The sequence below is a fragment of the Vipera berus genome (assembly GCF_964194415.1).
Source record: "Vipera berus genome assembly, chromosome: 1".
Taxonomy (NCBI): Eukaryota; Metazoa; Chordata; class Lepidosauria; order Squamata; family Viperidae; genus Vipera; species Vipera berus.
Genome location: NC_138202.1, coordinates 290,963,080 through 290,980,928, shown reverse-complemented (window position 1 = coordinate 290,980,928; position 17,849 = coordinate 290,963,080). Strand labels below are relative to the sequence as shown.

General features: G+C 37.5%; 1 protein-coding gene across 20 annotated transcripts in view; it reads left to right on the top strand.

Annotated features, from left to right (window-relative positions):
* Positions 1–405: 405 nt before the first annotated feature.
* AKT3 (AKT serine/threonine kinase 3) overlaps positions 406–17,849 on the top strand; it is a 175,680-nt gene continuing 158,236 nt past the window's right edge. For 17 of the 20 annotated variants that reach the window (XR_014024902.1, XR_014024903.1, XR_014024904.1 and 14 more), the window contains exons 1-3: positions 406–850; positions 5,379–5,482; positions 10,225–10,364. Coding sequence is in view for 10 of the 20 variants with exons in the window: in XM_081315977.1 (XP_081172103.1) it covers positions 10,319–10,364 (46 nt within the window). In the remaining 10 variants the exon portion in view is untranslated. Of the gene's footprint in view, positions 851–5,378; positions 5,508–10,224; positions 10,365–17,849 lie in introns of all 20 variants that reach the window. The other 3 variants (XM_081315981.1, XM_081315979.1, XM_081315976.1) reach the window with 2 other exon arrangements.

Genomic DNA, 17,849 nt, shown 5'->3' with positions numbered 1-17,849 from the left:
TCTTAGTCCGAAACAGCATTCCTACTGAGGCGCGCCAACACGACAGGTTCCCCTTCGACAGGTATTCCCCCATCACGCGGACTGCGCTCTTCCCACCCACCCGCCCGGCTGCCTTTCATCTTCGCCTTGCTATAACCACATACGCGTCGGTTGGTCAGCAGCCCCGACGCCTCCCGCCTCCCTCTCTCATTCATGCCTTCACCTCCGTCTCCCTCCCTCCCGTCGCCCGCCAGCCCCGCCGCGCTCTCCCTCTGTCTGGCGGCCCCCACCTTTTCCCTGCTTGCTCCGTCTGGCAGACCCTCCCCCCCCTTCCCCCGCTCCATTCCGCCCGCTGGCGCTTCTCGCGAGATCTGGGGGATGCCGACGTTACTGCTGCTGCTGCCGCCGCCGTTGCCGCCGCCTTGGAGGGGGAGACACGGGGCGGGGGGGGGGGAGAGAGAGCCAGTGACGTCGGGAGTTTTCCTCAAAGTCAATAACGAACCTGGCGAAGGAGGCGGCAGGAATCGAGCCGAGCGCTGGGCCCCGGGGCCGCTCCGGGTGAATTCAGTTGGGAACAGGCGCCGCCGCCGCTCCTAACTCCCTGGATGCTGCGGCCGAGCTGCCCAGGCGGGCGCCTCCCTAAATAGCGGAGGGCAACCGCTATCGATGTAGCCGCCGCCCCGCCCGCATCTCTCAGGGCGCCGCTAGCTGGAGTCGAAACCTTCGCAACCGCACCGAGGTAGACCGCAGCCGCGCAGGACTCTCACCCCGGCAGGGGGGACAAGGGAGGAGAGGTCGTGGGCGCCCCCCTGCCCGGAGACCCGCTTCCGCGCCAACGGCCGCCACCCGCCACCCTCGCCTTTTGCTGCAGGTAGGCAGGCTCGCGACCGCGCTGGCAGAGGCGGGGGAGGGGAGGGGGGGGTCTCGCGCGCGCGCGCGCGCGCGCGCTGGGAAGACGGGCGGCGTTGGGGAGGCCGGCTGGGTGCCGGTAGCTCTGGGGGCAGCTGAGGCGAGGGAGGGGACAGGTGGGGAAGCCTCGCATCTCCGGCGACTGCTCCGTCTCCTCCTTCCCGGTCCCCGTGGCCCAACGCGGCGTTCCCCCTTCGTCCGCCGCCATCCTAAACGTGCCTAGTGACAGAGGGAGGAGAAGGAGGAGGAGGCGGCGGCGGCTGCTGCCTCGTTTTCGCAGCTCCTCCTCTTCCTCCTCCTCCTCCTCCTCCTCCTCCTGCTCTTCAACCAGCGCTTGCAGCAGCTTAGACTTAAAATACAAAGTCCTCTTCTGGTGTGGCCGGGTTGGCGGGGCCTATCGGGCTTTCTTGTGGCGGCGGAAGGGTTATGTAACGTTAATATCTCGTGGAATGGAGGGGGGGGAGAGGAAGGAGGGAGAAGGTGTGTGCTTGGCCACGAGGCACATCACAACAACACTGGCGCGCGCAGCCCACCCACCCCACGATTTGTGTGGAGTGTTGCTGAAATGCTCTTGTATCTGAGATGCTGTTGAGATGGATGGCGCCTTACAGTTGCAACGTTTCGCTTCTCTCCTGTGCCCAACCGCCACATCCAAGCTCCCTCCCTCCCTCAGGAAACGCTTGGGTCACTGTGCTTCCTCCTTGTATGTTCTTATCTCTTCTTACATTCTGTTCCTGGGCGTCAGTGAATGTAAAATGCGCTTGATGATGTAGTATCCTTTCTATTTTTCTGTTACAACAAACCTGCTTGTTCTAATAATAGAGAGGCAGCAAAAGAGACCCTGCTCTTTCTTGCAGAAGTCTGCTGATGCTGATGCAAGTAAACAAAGCTTGCTTGTTTACATCACGTCTGCTGGACAGCCATGGTGGTTACTGCTTTGGATGTACAGGCATTGATGTACATTATTGCTTGTCTGATGCTGCTTTCCTTCAATTTATGTAGCCCACGATTCAAAGAAATTAATACATTCAACACAGTCTGAAAATTTCAATGCAGTCTTTTCCAGTATTGTACGTGAGATTTCCCCCCCCCCCAGTTAATCAGTCACTTCAGTTAAAATATCATGGCATTCTGTTCAAATAATTTAGTGTTTTCTTCTCAGAAATTTAATTATTATTTTATTTATACATCATAGCTGATGTATAAACTAATGTATAATTATAATGTTGACATATAGGATTGATGAAATAGCATGAAACATTTTTGTTGCCTCATCTTAAAAAGTTCCATTTTTAAAAAAAAACACTATTGTATTTGGAATCATACAAAGTAATACAAGTTTTGATGAGGTAAAGTAGGAAATTAAACATTCTTTATATTTCACAAATAGGAGCAAACACATAAAGGAGTAAACAAAATAACAAACTGAGGACTAAATTAAATTTACAAATTCCTATTAGAATTTAAGCAGAATGCTTTATGAACTTTTAATATGGATTAGTTTTTTTTGCTTCCCTAGTAGGAATTAACATAAAATACTATATTATGTAAAAGCTACAATTTCAAATGTACATTTTTAGTAAATATTTTCCAGATGCATTTCTTCTGTCTTTGCCTTTTTTTTTTGCTTGTAGAGAGTGCATTCTTCTGTGGATGAATCAATTTTCCTCCAAAAATCCTAACTGAAATTCTCATATTTCTATTTACTCTCAGTGGGTTTAAATTGATCCCAGTGTCTTTCATGGGATTGTACTTATGTGTGTATCTGTTAACTGGACAAGATAAAGATGTTTGCTCAGAAGAGGCATGTGCATATTTTATAGCAACAATATCTACAATTCTGCTTTTCCATATTTGGTTAATGAATTTGTTTTAGATTTTTTTTATTTTTCCCTTGTTTTGCTGTGGATAGTTATTTTTAATGTTTGTTTTTACATTATTTTAACTTCTACAAATTATTCTAGAAGCTGTTATTAAATAGTATTTATTGTGCATGTCAAATATAATTTGATTTTTCATGGATTCTCTATTCACAGTAAAACAGAGTTTTGCTATATAGAAGTTTATTTGGAAAGAAATATCACTTTCCTAGCCTACCAATAAAGTGTGCTTTGAATTGGAATCAAATATATGGTTTTATCTGATTTTAATTTAAAGAATATTACTTAAACATACTATTTTATCTTTTCATACAAACAGCTCATTGGGAGTAGGAGGTAGGAGATTTTCTGAGTTCAAACAGATTTATTTCCATCTAAAATACATGTGATTAATGTCTTAACATGTTATTCTGGATAGAATTCTTATCTTTCCACTGAAGGAACTGGATGTATAAATACAAAAGGGAGAGACAATTTGTTCTTGTAGCCCTTTGCACATTCTCAAAATCTCCTACTGTATGATACTTAGAGGAGGAACCCTCAAAAATAAACTTTGGGAAGCATGGAAAAAGAGAAATCTTATTGTATGAATAGATGTTTACATATGTATTTTGGCTTCACTCACTTTTTCTACCTGAAAGTAGTAATTATGCAAATGACAGTCTAAATTTTTGAAAATGTTTTTGGTAATTCAAGTCAGTATGCACTATAAATTGTGATCAGAATATGATTATATGACAAACTTTGCAAAATGGTTTAATATAAAACGAACAGATATAGCTATATAAAAATAGAGCTATAATAGCAGTTGGGACACAGGCTATTGTTCCCAGCTCACTTTACTCCCAATTTAGCCTATTTAAATTTGTTTACTTAGATATTTATGTCCTACAGAAATAAGTGGGATTTACTACACAGAAGTCTGATTAAGCTTACAGTAGATGGCAGCACCTAACAGCTCTTGGTTGATCTTGAAAAGCTCAGCAGGGTCAAACTAGGTTGGTATAGGATGAAGCACCATTGGGAAATCTCAGGATATACGGGTAGCAAAGACTATAATATTGAAAAAAGTCCCATCAGAAAGCAGGGAAAAACTGCTTTCATACTGTTGCAACTATACTATGTAGACACATGCAAATAATTACCAAGGTATTGACTTCAACTTGAGCCAGGCTTTTTCAAAGTCTGATTAAATTTGGACTGAAGGCTTTTAAGAACAAGAATAAATTCTTTAGCCTGCAGCTGCAGTAGAATTTAGAATTAAGTGGCATAGTTAAAAATAAAGAATTAAAGTTTGGCTATATTTTTCTTTAAATGGAGGCCCTAAAATCATCTTTATAACTCATTTCTGAAAATAAGACTGTTTTATTCAAATGTTATGCTGGAAGCTATCTCTGTAGCATTTGTTAAGGCTTATTCTAAACTTAGTGTTGTTACGATCTATAGTTAACAGATCAGAAAACTATACTAATAGTTTTGAAAGTTGGGAATTGCTTTTAATTACCCTGTTTATTACAAAATATTGAATATTGTTTACATTCTGTACAGTGTCACAGTGTGATAGTGAAAAGCTGGGAAAGATTGAATATATATGAATATTGAGTAATTGAGCTACTTCTTAAATGGTTTAATTTCTATTACGAATAAAAATGAATTATTCTTTTTAAAGGTATATTTTCTACTAAGCATTTTAAAACAAGATTTCAGAATTGCTTTTTTCTCTCTGTTACATGCTTCTTCCAAACAGTACAAAACCAGTACAGAAAACGCTACATGTTTATTTGCTTGGGCTGACTATTAATTTAAGAATTTGTAAAGAAATCTTTTCTGTGCTCATAAAGACCATGTACATATCATAAACATCAGTTACATGCTTATAAAAACCTCTTACAACTACATTTGAACATAGCTTGTTTATGAATTAGATTGTGGTAAAAAAAGTATCAATAGCATCCCAATTTTTGTTATGCAATGTTTCAATAAAATGGTCTTAGAAATTTTCCTGTGAGATTTAAGAAAGTTTTCCAACTAAAGCAGATCACATACAAGGTGTTATTTGGTTTTGATATTGATGCTTATATTTCAGTAAACATGTGAATAAGCAGCTAGTAAATTGTGTGTTGCCAATTGTATAGGATTACTTGGTGTCTTGATTCTGAGAGAAATAGATACTTTAGGAAATAGTTTCATTTTAATTGTCAGTAATAAGTATGTTTTGGTCTTTCCATTGACTTCTCAATATGATTCAGGCCTTTAGTATATAAATATAAAAATGTCATCTTGAAGTTAATAGCCACAGCTATATTATCTAAATTTTGAATTTCATAATTCTGCTATTTTTAAATTGGAGACTTTAAAAGAGGAAAGATACATGGTTTATCTCATGGTTATAATGAAAAACATGTTTTCTGCCTTGAGCATAAACTGTTAATAGAGATGCACATTATACCAATCTGAGGCATAATTACTGATGTAGAAAGAGATGGTGAGTAGATGTTCTCAATGGCTGTTACATGTAGGAAGTATTATTTCCATAACTTTTGGTATATGTTTCTAACAATCATATTGTTTACAAACTGTATTTGCAAGAATTTCTTACTCCTTCCACAGGAATTGATGCAGAGAAAAAGAGAAGGCAAACAAAAAATAGAAAACTTTCTCCTATGAATATGAATTTTAGTGTGACAATAGAAGAATTAGAACCCAACCTTTATGTAAGTTTTGAATGCACTTTATTGGGTGAGTGCCTATTGTAATTACCTCAGATATCTCTGAGATACTTAGTGGTTTCAAAATCTTTTTTATAGATTTTTTGGGATTGCTTAGTATTTTGTTTTACTTTTTCATCTTTGCTCAGTTAGGATCCAGAATTACATTATTTTTCTTCACTGATAGTGTTAGTTCTTTTGTTTATCAGACATAACTAGAATTAAAGGAAATATCCAAAACAGAAGTATTGTTTTGCATTATGGAAATTATTGTAAAACAGTTTTCTTTCATACAGATATGTCAAACCCGTGACGTCATGTGATGTCATGCAACGTATTGGAGCTTTTTTGCCATTGCTGGCAATGGGGTGGGTGTGGCTTCCTGATGACGCATCCGGCCCATGGGCCGGCAGTTTGACACCCCTGTTTTAATACGTTATAAAGCAGTAGAACTGACGTTGTGATTATTTGATTATCATGTTAATCAAAGAACGGCCAGAATTATTTCTATAGTTAAGCCAGATTGGTCTAGTGGTTAAGGTACCAAATTGGAAACTGGGACACCATGAGTTCAAGTCCCACCTTAGCCATGAAAGCCAGGTGGGTGACTTTGGGCCAGTTGCTGTCATTTAGCCCAACCCACCTCACAGAAGAGTTGTGGGGAAAATAGGAGAAGGAAGGTGTTGGATATATTTATCACCTTGAGTTATTTGTAAAAATAATAAAGGCAAGATAGAAATGAATAATAAAATAGATGCTTGTAAGAGATAGAAGCATCAATATGCTTCATTTGTATTCAATAATAATGAATAGTGCTTCACTGGGGCAGTAGGTAGTATATCAACTATATGTTTGGCAATACCATGTAGGATCTCCATAATTTCTAAGTGTCAGGGCAGAATTTATAGTTTGCTACTTAGATTAATATTTTTATTTTGGGTAATAGAAGGCAGGATGATTCTCTGAAGGACCTTCATTCTCCATCCACTAATTGTTTTTCTGCATGATGGTAGACTCTAAATTGCTGCTTGATTTAAAACAAATACATGAATGAAAGTTAAGATACTGATTTCTTTTCAGCCTTCTCTTGGTCTTATTGCCTTTGTTTGTAATAGTGCAAAGAGAATATTGAGAGAATATAGCAGTCTTGTGACTGTATTTATCCTTGAAGATGTTTAGGTCTCCTTTAGAATTTCCCCCCCACCATTGTTTTCCAGACCAAGGCCTAAAGGAAAACAAGTAGATGCAACAGGGAACTTCATTATGCAACCAACATTTACATGCATTTACAATAATCATAGTGTGCCGTGGTCACATGATTGTCATTTGCAAGCTTAATAGGCAGCTTCTGACAAGCAAAGTCAGTGAAGAAGCTGGCAGTAAGTCATGATCACTTGATGTCATCCTTAATGACTACAGGTGACATGCTGATTTTATAAGTCCAGCAAGTCATGTGATGTATCACTTAACTGTATTGCTTAGCAATCGAGTTACTGGTCATGACTGTTCTTGTTAAGTGAGGACTACCTATAGTCATATGAGTCACCTTTTCAGTACCTGCCTATCTTTTCTTTGCTTCAATAATATTATTAGCTTCCTGAGACCCATAGCTGTAATAATGATTTCTTTTTCATGACTTGCAGTGTCTGGTTAGCGTGCTGTTCATTATCAACTGACTGACTGTGTGAGCATCTACTTTTGAAATGTGTAGAAAGGAAAAGTTCTAAAGCAGTGAGGAAATCAGATTTTATATTCATATTGTGTATTTCATTTTAACTTTGGTCACCCATAAACTTTGGCACTCTGGGCAGTAAATTTAACAAGTAGTTAAAAGAGATCAAGGTTGGAGGGCAGAGCTGAAGAGTTTAGTGTCAGTACCTAATCCTTCCCCCTCCCATTAAGGAGAAAAATCAATAAGTCTGTCCCTCCCAGCTTTCCTTTTTTCTTGGAGAAATATGGGTTTCGGAGGGAGGGAGTGGGGTGTAGTTTGCTTTCTTCCCCAAAGCCCAGCAAGAGCCAGGAGAGGTTTGCAGTCTCCCAACAGGCAGGGATGGAGACTTAGGCTCAGCCTACAAATGTGACTTCATCAACCAAGCACAGAGACTTATTTTCCTGGCATTGGAATGTGGTGGTAGGTCCTACCTAATCTAGTTGGGTTCTTCCCTCCTGCTAGGCTGTTTTTGGCTTTGCAAAGCTTTGTGCTGCTTGTCTGCCTCTTTTATGGATCCAGATGCCTCCCAGGGCCTCCCCCACTCATGAGGTACCCCGTTCTTGCTTAATTACCTTTGCATTCATTTAACAGGAGCATCAGGGAGAGCATTCACAATCTGGTTAGAATCTATAAAATCCTACATGGCACAGGATTAGGTTACTTATAGAACCTTCTGTCTCCCAATTGTCTCAGTTTTTTTTCTTTTTAATAAATTTACAGTCATTTCTAAAGTTCTGTTTTCACTTTGTCATTATGGGGTACGGAGTATAGATTAATGAGAAAAAAATGAATTTCAACAACTGTAGAATCAGGCTGCAGCATAACAAAATTGACAAAAGTGAAGGGGGTCTGAATACTTTCTGAATGCACTGTATTTGCTAACTGACCACCAGAAGGAATTTTGTAACAGTGTATGCAGGAAATTGATGAGAAAACAATGATGGAATGATGGAATAATCCCTGGCTTTTTGAGTCTATATTGCATTGTCAGAAACAAGTACATCAGACATGGTTTGTTCTGTAGTGTTCTGTTACCGATTTCATATTTTTCTATCCCTCTTTTCCTGTAGACATGCTTCCTAATTTTATGATTTTTTTTGTTACAGCTGTTAAGCAAATCACTGTGGTCATTAAGTAATCATGAAGTTTTAAGTGAATCTGGTTTTCTCTATTTAGTCTGTTTGTCAGAAGCCCCCTGGGATGATTGCAAATGGTGATCACATTTACAACTGTCGTAAATACATGCCAGTTGCCAAGAATCTGAACTTTGACCACATGATTGTGGGATCCTGCGATGGTCATAGTTATGTAGTTATTTTGCGAGAACTGATTGTAAATCACTTTTTTCAGCACCATTGTAACTTCAAACAGACACTAAACAAATGCTCTTAAGTTGAGGATTATCTGTAGCTAAAATGGCTGATATGCCACTGGATATCTGTGGTGCAATTTTAGAATTCGTCATGTAGTTCATAAGCCATCTGTTGCTAGATAAAACAGTTACATTTTTTTCAGTTGTGATAAGATTATTGTTCTGCTCATGGTCAGGGAGAACCAATATCCATCACAGCAATGTTGAAATATCGATAGAGGCAACGTGTTAAAATTTAAAAGTATATATATTAGGAACTATAATTTATTGATGAAATGGGTGACAAAACTAATGATTTTTATTTCGGCCAGGCTAATTTTATTCACACCATTGTTGCTATCCTGATGCTAGATAAAATTTTATTGTTTATCTGTGCTTTTTAAGACTTTTTGTTGCTATTGTTGTTATTACTATGTCTTAAGTGTTATCTACGTATTTGACAGGCGCAAAGGATCAGGATCATACATTAAGCTGCAGTTCAAACTTATGCTCAAGAATCTAGTCAACTAAAATTCAGTAATAAATTGGTGCCAAATAAGGGTCAATGGAATTCAAGAGGGTTGGGCTTGGACCATTTGTGATAACATAATGACTCTAAGCTGATTATACAATTAATTCCACCCCTAGCTTTGCCTGCTCTTCTACATCGTTTTACATTTTTTTATAAACTATTCTATGTACTATTTTGTGGGAAAATTGCCAATATTTATATTTAAAGTCATCACTGGGAGAGCATTTGCACATCTTCATGTTGTGCACTAGTTGCCTCCTTTCCTGGATCAGGGGACTCTGCTCACAGTCATTTATGCCCTAGTCACCTCCAAATTGGATTACTGTAATGTGCTGTACATGGGGCTGTCCTTGAAGAATATCTTGAAGCTTCAACTGCTAAAGAATGCAAAGGCACAGGCAGTTTATGTCTGCTCCTAGAAGATATTATACCTCTGCTCTGCAAGCTGCATTGACTGCCAATCTGGTTTTGGGTCCAATTCGCTGGTTTTAACCTTTAAAGTCCTTCATGAAATAGGTCCAGTTATCTGAGAACTGCCTTTAGGTCAGTGGTCTCCAACCTTTCTGGTTTGACGGCCCAGTAGGGAGGGGAGGGGACAGTTCCCTGTGAGTGGCAGATGAGATCTTTGCCCACACTTGTCCACCATTTGCGCAGCCAGGTTCTTCTGCCTGGTAGTGGACCACGGCCCAGGGATTGGGGACATCAGCCCATCCCATTTGATATGGCAGAGAAGGCATGTTATTGATACTATCTTCTAGGAACTTACATTTCATGAGTGCCGGGAGGCAGTCCTTCCTTGTATGACATTTGCCTTAAGAACATTCTTCACATCCCTGAAGTCACATTAACTCCATCTCTGCTATTGTTTTGGAAGACTTTTTTATATTATCAAGCTTGGGAACCTCAGGAAGCTGAAAACTTTTTGAGATGACTCCACTGTGATTGATATTTTGTTCATTCTGTGCAGTTTGCACAGTTTAAAGTTTTTATAATATTTTCTTGTTCAAGATGATTTTTTATATTTTTATGAATATAAATTCATTTATTATGAATCATTTTTAGTGAGCTGGGCGGCTATATAAGTGTGATAAACAAATAGATTAAGTATTACTGGGACATCAGAAGAGTTAATTTTTGTTTATTTACACTTTCAGGCTGCTTTAAAATATTGGAAAGTCAGAAGAATAAAGGAACTCTAAAAGTAATACTGCAAAATATTCTTTAATCTGAAGGCTCAGTAGAGCCATCATGAGCGATGTTACAATTGTGAAAGAAGGCTGGGTTCAGAAAAGAGGTAAGTATTAATTAAAATATATGTCATAGAAAACATTTATATATCAATTATTCTCATAATTGAGTATATATTCTATACTACATACGGGGTATTATATATTATACCTTAGGTTCTTTAATGTTATACCTTGGTAAGCGTTAGTATATAAATAGTCTGTTACTGACTATTTAGAATCATCATTTTTGATAAGTCTTTTGCCCATTAATAAGTGGACCAGTATAGGTATTCTTCTGCTGGTATAAGTGGTTTAAAAATAATGAACTACTAATTTCAAAATTTAAATTTATTAGAATATAGGACAAAAAAGTTCATAGAGAATCAAGAAGAATCCACAAAATACATTTTATTATAATTATTGTAAAAGTTATTTATTTATCCCTTGATTAAATAGTATCTTGTCTATTATCAATTTTTGTGGATCCCAACCAGGGATTTGACTTTACTAACAAATAAACTATATTCTAGAGTGACATATATTATACAGGTTTTATGTTTGTTATATAATGCATGTATTTTGATAATATCAAAATAATATGCAGTTATGTTAGAACAAAATGTTAATTCCTATTAATCTAGTTCTTGTAAAGTTAACCAATGACGCTTTTTGTCTAGTTTTAAAATGATTTTAATAATAGTGGCAAAATCAAATATTATGATTATACTATAGTTATATACCAGGGGTAGGCAACCTTGGCTCTTTTATGACTCATGGACTTCAACTCCCAGAATTCCTGAGCCAGCCATGCTGAGGGGAAAGGGAGAGGTTTCCAAGTATATATGAATAGATTGAATATTTGGTTGTAACTGTGGAAACAGATGTGGTGCATGCCTGCAATTACAATTTTAAAAAGTAGACGAAGCTTGTGTTTATCTTATCTTCTTTTTAACAATTTAGCTTTCAAATGATGATGTATAAGGCAGTGAGAATAGAGAGTAGAAGACGTTCCTTAGAACAGGGGTTACCAACCCCTGGTCCATGTCCCGCTGCCAGGCCGCAGCCTGTTTGGAACCAGGGCACAGAAATGGTGGGTGAGCATGCATTTGGAAAAGTGCCATGCACATGCGAAAACATCCCTTCTCCCCTCCTTACTGCTGCCACCAGTCCACTAAGCCAGAAAGGTTGGAGGCCGCTGCCTTAGAACAATTGTTAGAGAAGGAAGATAAAGTGATAAAGCAATACTACACACAGTGTTCGATGAATTGGGATCTAAATTGACTCAGTCTCATGAAGCCCTATTCAGTCTTTGGGGAAAAAAAAGATGGAAGCCTTGATAAGATGAAAGGTGGAAAATTCTCTCAAACAAATGTCTAGAGATATAAAAGAAGCTAATGATAAGATGGACATTTTGAAAAGTAAATCAAAAGTTAGAAATGGAGAACTGGAGAAGAAAATGAATAGTGTGGCTGGGAACTCTGAAGGAATTAAGTTTGAGATTTAAAGCTATCCCATGGAGTTCAGATGAAAATATGAAGGAAAAATTATACCAGCATTGACCAGTTTTTTTGGACTGGGAAGATGAGGATACCGAGGCAAGAGATTCATAAGTTGTATCTAATAAACTCACATTTTTAAAGGATAAGAAATGTTTAAAGGGATGTTCAGTGCATTTTGTAAGGCTAAAAAAACACAAGAGAAGATTGATAATGTAGATATAATTATCCTAAAAGAAATTCCAATTAGAATTCTACTTAAGAATTAATACTTAAAAACTATTCCTTTTTGATAGGATATTTGAGTACCAAAACAGAAAAAGATTTTTATTTTATTGGGACAAATTAGAAGGTATGATTTTTTACTTCTAAACAGATTTTGAATGAAATCTGTTCAAAAGGTCAGATTTTGGGGGAGCGAAAGGGGGGAATTTGAAGTAAATCTGGAACATTCAAATGAAGGTTGCAAAAGAGACTGCTCCAAAATCTCAACAGATGCAAAATGATTTTGAAAAAGGTGATTCTGAATTAGGTGCTACTGGCATTGATTTTTTTAAACCATTAGCCTAATTATGGATTATAAATGCTTAACGTGAAACATAAATGGAGCAAATGCACCTCAAGAAATAATCACTACTTAAAAAAATTAAAACAACAACATTTTCCTACAACAGTCTTATTAGGAAAAAAAACATAAAATATTTAACTTGTAAAAGTTGGGAGAATGTATTTCAGCTGGACTTAAAAAAATAAATGGAGTTGCCTTCTATTAAATTTCAACTAAAACCAGAACATCTATTAACTGATGAACATGACTGATTTGTTGGTGTAGAAATTGAATTATTGTTGTTAGTTGCGAAGTCGTGTCTGACCCATGGACAATGTTCCTCCAGGCCTTCCTGTCCTCTACCATCTTCTGGAGTCCATTTAGGCTCACGCCTACTGCTTCAGTGACTCCATCCAGCCACCTCATTCTCTGTCGTCCCCTTCTTCTCTTGCCCTCAATCTTTCCCAGCATTAGGCTCTTCTCCAGTGAGTCCTTCTCATTAGGTGGCCAAAGTATTTGAGTTTCAACTTCAGGATCTGGCCTTCTAAAGAGCAGTCAGGGTTGATCTCCTCTAGGACTGACCAGTTTGAACGCCTTGCAGTCCAAGGGACTTGCAGGAGTCTTCTCCAGCACCATAGTTCAAAGGCCTCAATTCTTTGGCGCTCGGCCTTTCTTGTCAAGGTAAAAATCACCTTTGTAGAGGGCGACGGACTGTGCTTCAGAGAATGCATGATGTGCATGCAGGAAGGCAAGAAAAACACGACGCATAATCTTACTAAATACCTTTTACTTACAAAAATATAAAAACTAAATATATATTATACAGAGCTAGCTGGGCTACATCCTAACGTAACAGACAGTAACAGCAAAGTGAAGAAAACAATACAGATAACAACTCAGAACTTTCTCTAGACATGCGCAATAAACAGACTGAAACCATAACATAGCTAGTCATATGGGATTCACTATGGTTACCAGATAAGTTATCACAACAGGTGCAGAGAGCAGGGGAAAATGTACAGTTAGAAATGAACTTTTCTGACGAACAAAAAAAACGTGCAGTGACATTTCTTATGGTCCAACTTTCACACATTGCAACTGGGAAGACCATAGCCTTGACTATACGCACTTTTGTTGGCAGGGTGATGCCTATGCTTTTCAGTATGTTATCTAGATTTGCCATGGCTTTCCTCCCCAGGAGCAAGCGTCTTAATTTTTTGGCTGCAGCCCCCATCTCTGGTGATCTTGGAGCCCAGGAAAATAAAATCTGTCACTACCTCCATTTCTTCCTCATCTATTTGCCAGGAATTGAGAGGGCTGATGCCATGATCTTGGTAGAATTACAAGGGGCTACAAGGTTGAATTACAAGGGGCTAAAACCATGATTTGGGGAATTTATGCCCTAAGGAAGATAAATGAATTTTTTATATAACTTATGGAGTGACTAACAAGCTTTTTCTTATGAAGATTGGTGTTTGATGGGAGATTGGAAGGGAGTGATTTCTTCACAGTTAGCACATCAGAGAAGAATATTCAAGTTACTGAAGGTGAATTACTAAAAGCTTTTTTTTTTAAAAAAAATGACAGATAACTTAGCTTTAGTGTATATATGGAGACAGAAAAATGACATCCCCAGATAATGTACCGTATTTTCTAGCATATAAGACGACTGGGCGTATAAGACGACCCCCTACATTTCCTGTTAAATTATAGGGTTTGGGCTATACTCGCCGTATAAGACTACCCCTCTTCCAACGCACACCAAATAAAAATTAAAAAACATCAGATTTGATTTTAATATGGTAATTTTAATTCAAATGCTTATGACATGCAGGTACTTAGTAGGAAAACTGTCACTTATAAACATAAGGCTGTTTGTCATCAAACATGTAAACATAAAACAGTGCAAGTGGATTAAACTTTTCCTAATTCACTCTAAAGCTTTCCCTGCGCAGACCAAGTGGGAGATCCGCTCCAGGTTTTCCAGCCAGCCCGCCCAGTTCCTGAGTCAAATGTGTCCTTAGAGCTAAGCAGCTGCTCTGGCTGCTGCATTCCCCACCTGCTTTTCAGGTTGGGATAGACTGCAGCTGCTCTTCAACTTTAGAAGGAAAGATGCCCAGACTCCAGATTGTGCTGAAAACTTTCTGATCCTATAAATTTAAAAGGAAATCTTTCAGATGGAGATTAAATGAAATACTATTAAAGTAAGAGTCAATAGTGGAGGATTGCAAGAAGAAATTAATAGAAATTTTTGAAAATAACAAAGGTACTGATTTATGAATGGTTTGAGATGCAAGTAAAGATTTTATCACCTTTTTGCTATGGTCTTTAAGCAAATCCAGCTTCTTAAATCAATAATAAATCAACAAGCAGAATAGAACTGGGAGGGACCTTGGAGGTCTTCTAGTCCAACCCCCTGCTCAAGTAGGAGACCCTGTATACTTTGATACAAGTGGCTCTCCAGTCTGTTAAAAATAACTTTTTAAGAACTTCTGAAAGCAAGCTGTTCCACTGGTTAATTGTTCTCACTGTTGGAAAGTTTCTCCTTAGTTCTAGGTTGCTTTTCTCCTTGATTAGTTTCCATCCATTGTTTCTTGTCTTGCCTTCTGGTGCTTTTGAAAATAAGTTGACTCCCTCTTCTTTGTGGTATTCTTCCATTGACTTTGTCAGTACAGACATTTTTCCATTGACTTTTGTCAGTAGCCCCCTTAAAAATAAAATAAAATAAATAAATAAAAGGTTACAAATGGTGATCACATGACCTCAGGATACTGCAACCATTGTAAATACATGCTGGTTGCCTAATGCTTGAATTTTGATCATGTGATTACAGGGACATTATGATGGTCATAAGTATGAGGACTGGTTGTATGTCTTTTTTTCAGTGCCATTATAACCCATCAACCAGTTACGCCTTGTGCAACACAACACCTTCCAGCAGCTGCTATGTCACTGATAGCAGCAGTTCTAACAGAAGCCCCAGAGACTAGTAGACAATATGACAAGATGAGGAAGATACCAACATCTTGGTGGAATGCAAACAAGGGTGAACTAAGAGCTGGCAGAGCAGGATACCAGCAGATTTATGGTTGATGGGTTTACCTATTTTAACATGCAATAAAATCAACATTCAAAACACCTAGACAGTGTTCACAACCAAACACCCTGGAGATTTTTTTCCGTTTTTTCCCCTCTGAGAAACAAAATCAAGGTGAAACGCGAACTCCTGCTGGAGCAAACCAAAGTTCTGAAAGTGCCAGCCCTAAATCCCTAGCATCTGAAATTTGAAGGAAGACTACTCCTCAGCACGATAACTTTCCATATTGTTCTGGCAACTGGTGGGTTTTGTATGTTTCGCTCCTGTTTTGCTCCTGCTTCCTGTATCACTGTACTAGGGAATAGCCTTTTGTGGTTATTTTATGCAACATAATGCTGAATGTAAAAAGAAGACTCAAGGAAATACAGGCTATTTCAAATGAGATAAAAAGAAAAGAGGAAGAATTAAAGACACTGCCAGAAAAGTTAAACATTTCATATCAAATTACAACAATAGTTATCTATGTTCTCAGTAAGAAAAATGAAAATAAAGATTTTTGAAATTTAAAAGAATTTTGAATTTGTGAATAAATTACGAAAATTGTTAGCATATTAATTAAGAAAAGAGAAAGAAAAATGATTTTGAAACTTTAAGAATGAGATATGGACAATGTGCCTGTTCAAAAACCAGAATTAACAGAGTTGTTCTAACTTGTATAAAGGACCAGATATTGGAAAAAATGATGAATATTTTTAAAAAAAACTTATCAAAGCTTATACAGAAAAAAAGATAGATTAGGAATGGACCTATAACAATAAGGGAAGTTTCTGAAGCTATGAAAATATCAGGAAATGTACCAGGACTAATGGATTATCAGGTTCTTATTATAAATGTTTTCAGAATAATCTTTTACCATCCAAAATATGATGAATTCTATCCTATAAGGAAAAAAACATGCCAGAGATTTATTTTGACAGTGGCTGATAGAGCAATAATACTTAGGGGCAAGAAATTATAGATCAATATTATTACTGAATATGATTATAGGTTATTTACAGCAATTTTAGCAGATAGATTGAAAAAAATCTGCAAAAAATTATTTCTGAAGATCAATATCGATTTTTACTTAAAAGACAGTTAAAATATAATGTTAGAATGATGTTGGACATGAATTCTTGGAATAGCATAATGAAAAACAAGCTGTATTAATTTTTTTAGATACAGAGAAATTTTTTGACAATTTAAACTGGCGCTTTTGTTAAAGTTTGGAAGGTACGAGTTTTGGAGAGAATTTTATAAATGGGTAAAATCAATTTATATACCTCACAGAAAGCACAAATTATTGTTAATGAAGAAATAACAAAAGCTTATGAGGTACAAAAAGGAACAAGACGTATTCCTCCTTTTGTGTATTTTGGTTCCTGAAATTTTGAATAGGGAAAGGGCAAGATAAGTGGATAATAGATGTAAAAACTTAAAAATAAATTTATACGTTGAAATCTTTTGCAGATTTTTTTGGTGCTGGTTTTGGAAGATCCTTTAAAGAGGATTGAATTATTAATGAGAAAACTAAAAGAATTTCAGACATTTGCTCCTTTTAAGAATAATAAAAAAAAACAATTGTTAATATGAAAATGCAAGATCAAACCATTGATGAACAAAAAGTGTTTTGGGATTAAGAAAAGGGTAAAAAAATTGAGTGTTAATTTGACAAATGTGAATTGCATGTCATTTCGAAATAATTATATTAAGACATGGAATAAAATTAAAAATGATATGCCAATATAGGAAAAATTACAATTGTTTGTGTTGGGGAAAATTTCTGTGATTAAGATGAATGTTTTACCTAGAATGTTATTTTTATTCAAGGCAATATCTGTTTTGACACCTGATGTATCTACTAAACAATGGTAACAAGGTATACCTAAATTTATATGCAAAGAAAAAATACAAATTATAACAAGATGCTAAAGAAAGTAGAGGTTTGAGCTTATCTAATATGAAATGATACAGGTGGACGGTCCTGTGGGTAGTCAAAACTACAACGGCACTGAAAAAAAATGACTTATGACTGTTTTTCACACTTATGGCTGTTGCAGCATCCCTATGGTCACATGATGAAAATTTGGACACTTGGGGACTTTTCCCAGGATGGTGTGGCCAGGTGACTTTTTCTCTCCTGCAAACAGCTGATGATGCCACCAAATAGCTACTTTGGCGGCTTGCTCCCCAGATTTGAATGGGAGCAACTAGGAGTTACGCAAGAGGATCCTTGAATGATTGTGTACCTGCTGAGAAGTGGGATCTTGAGGATCACAATTTTTGGTAGTAGCAATTGGAAGGTTGAGTCTTCCATCTTTTCCTTTCAACTGTTTGCTATCTTTAAACACACTCTGGTTTTAACTGCACATTTTAAAGTTTTCTTTACTTTTTGATTTATATCTTAACTACTAATCAACTGGTTGAATGC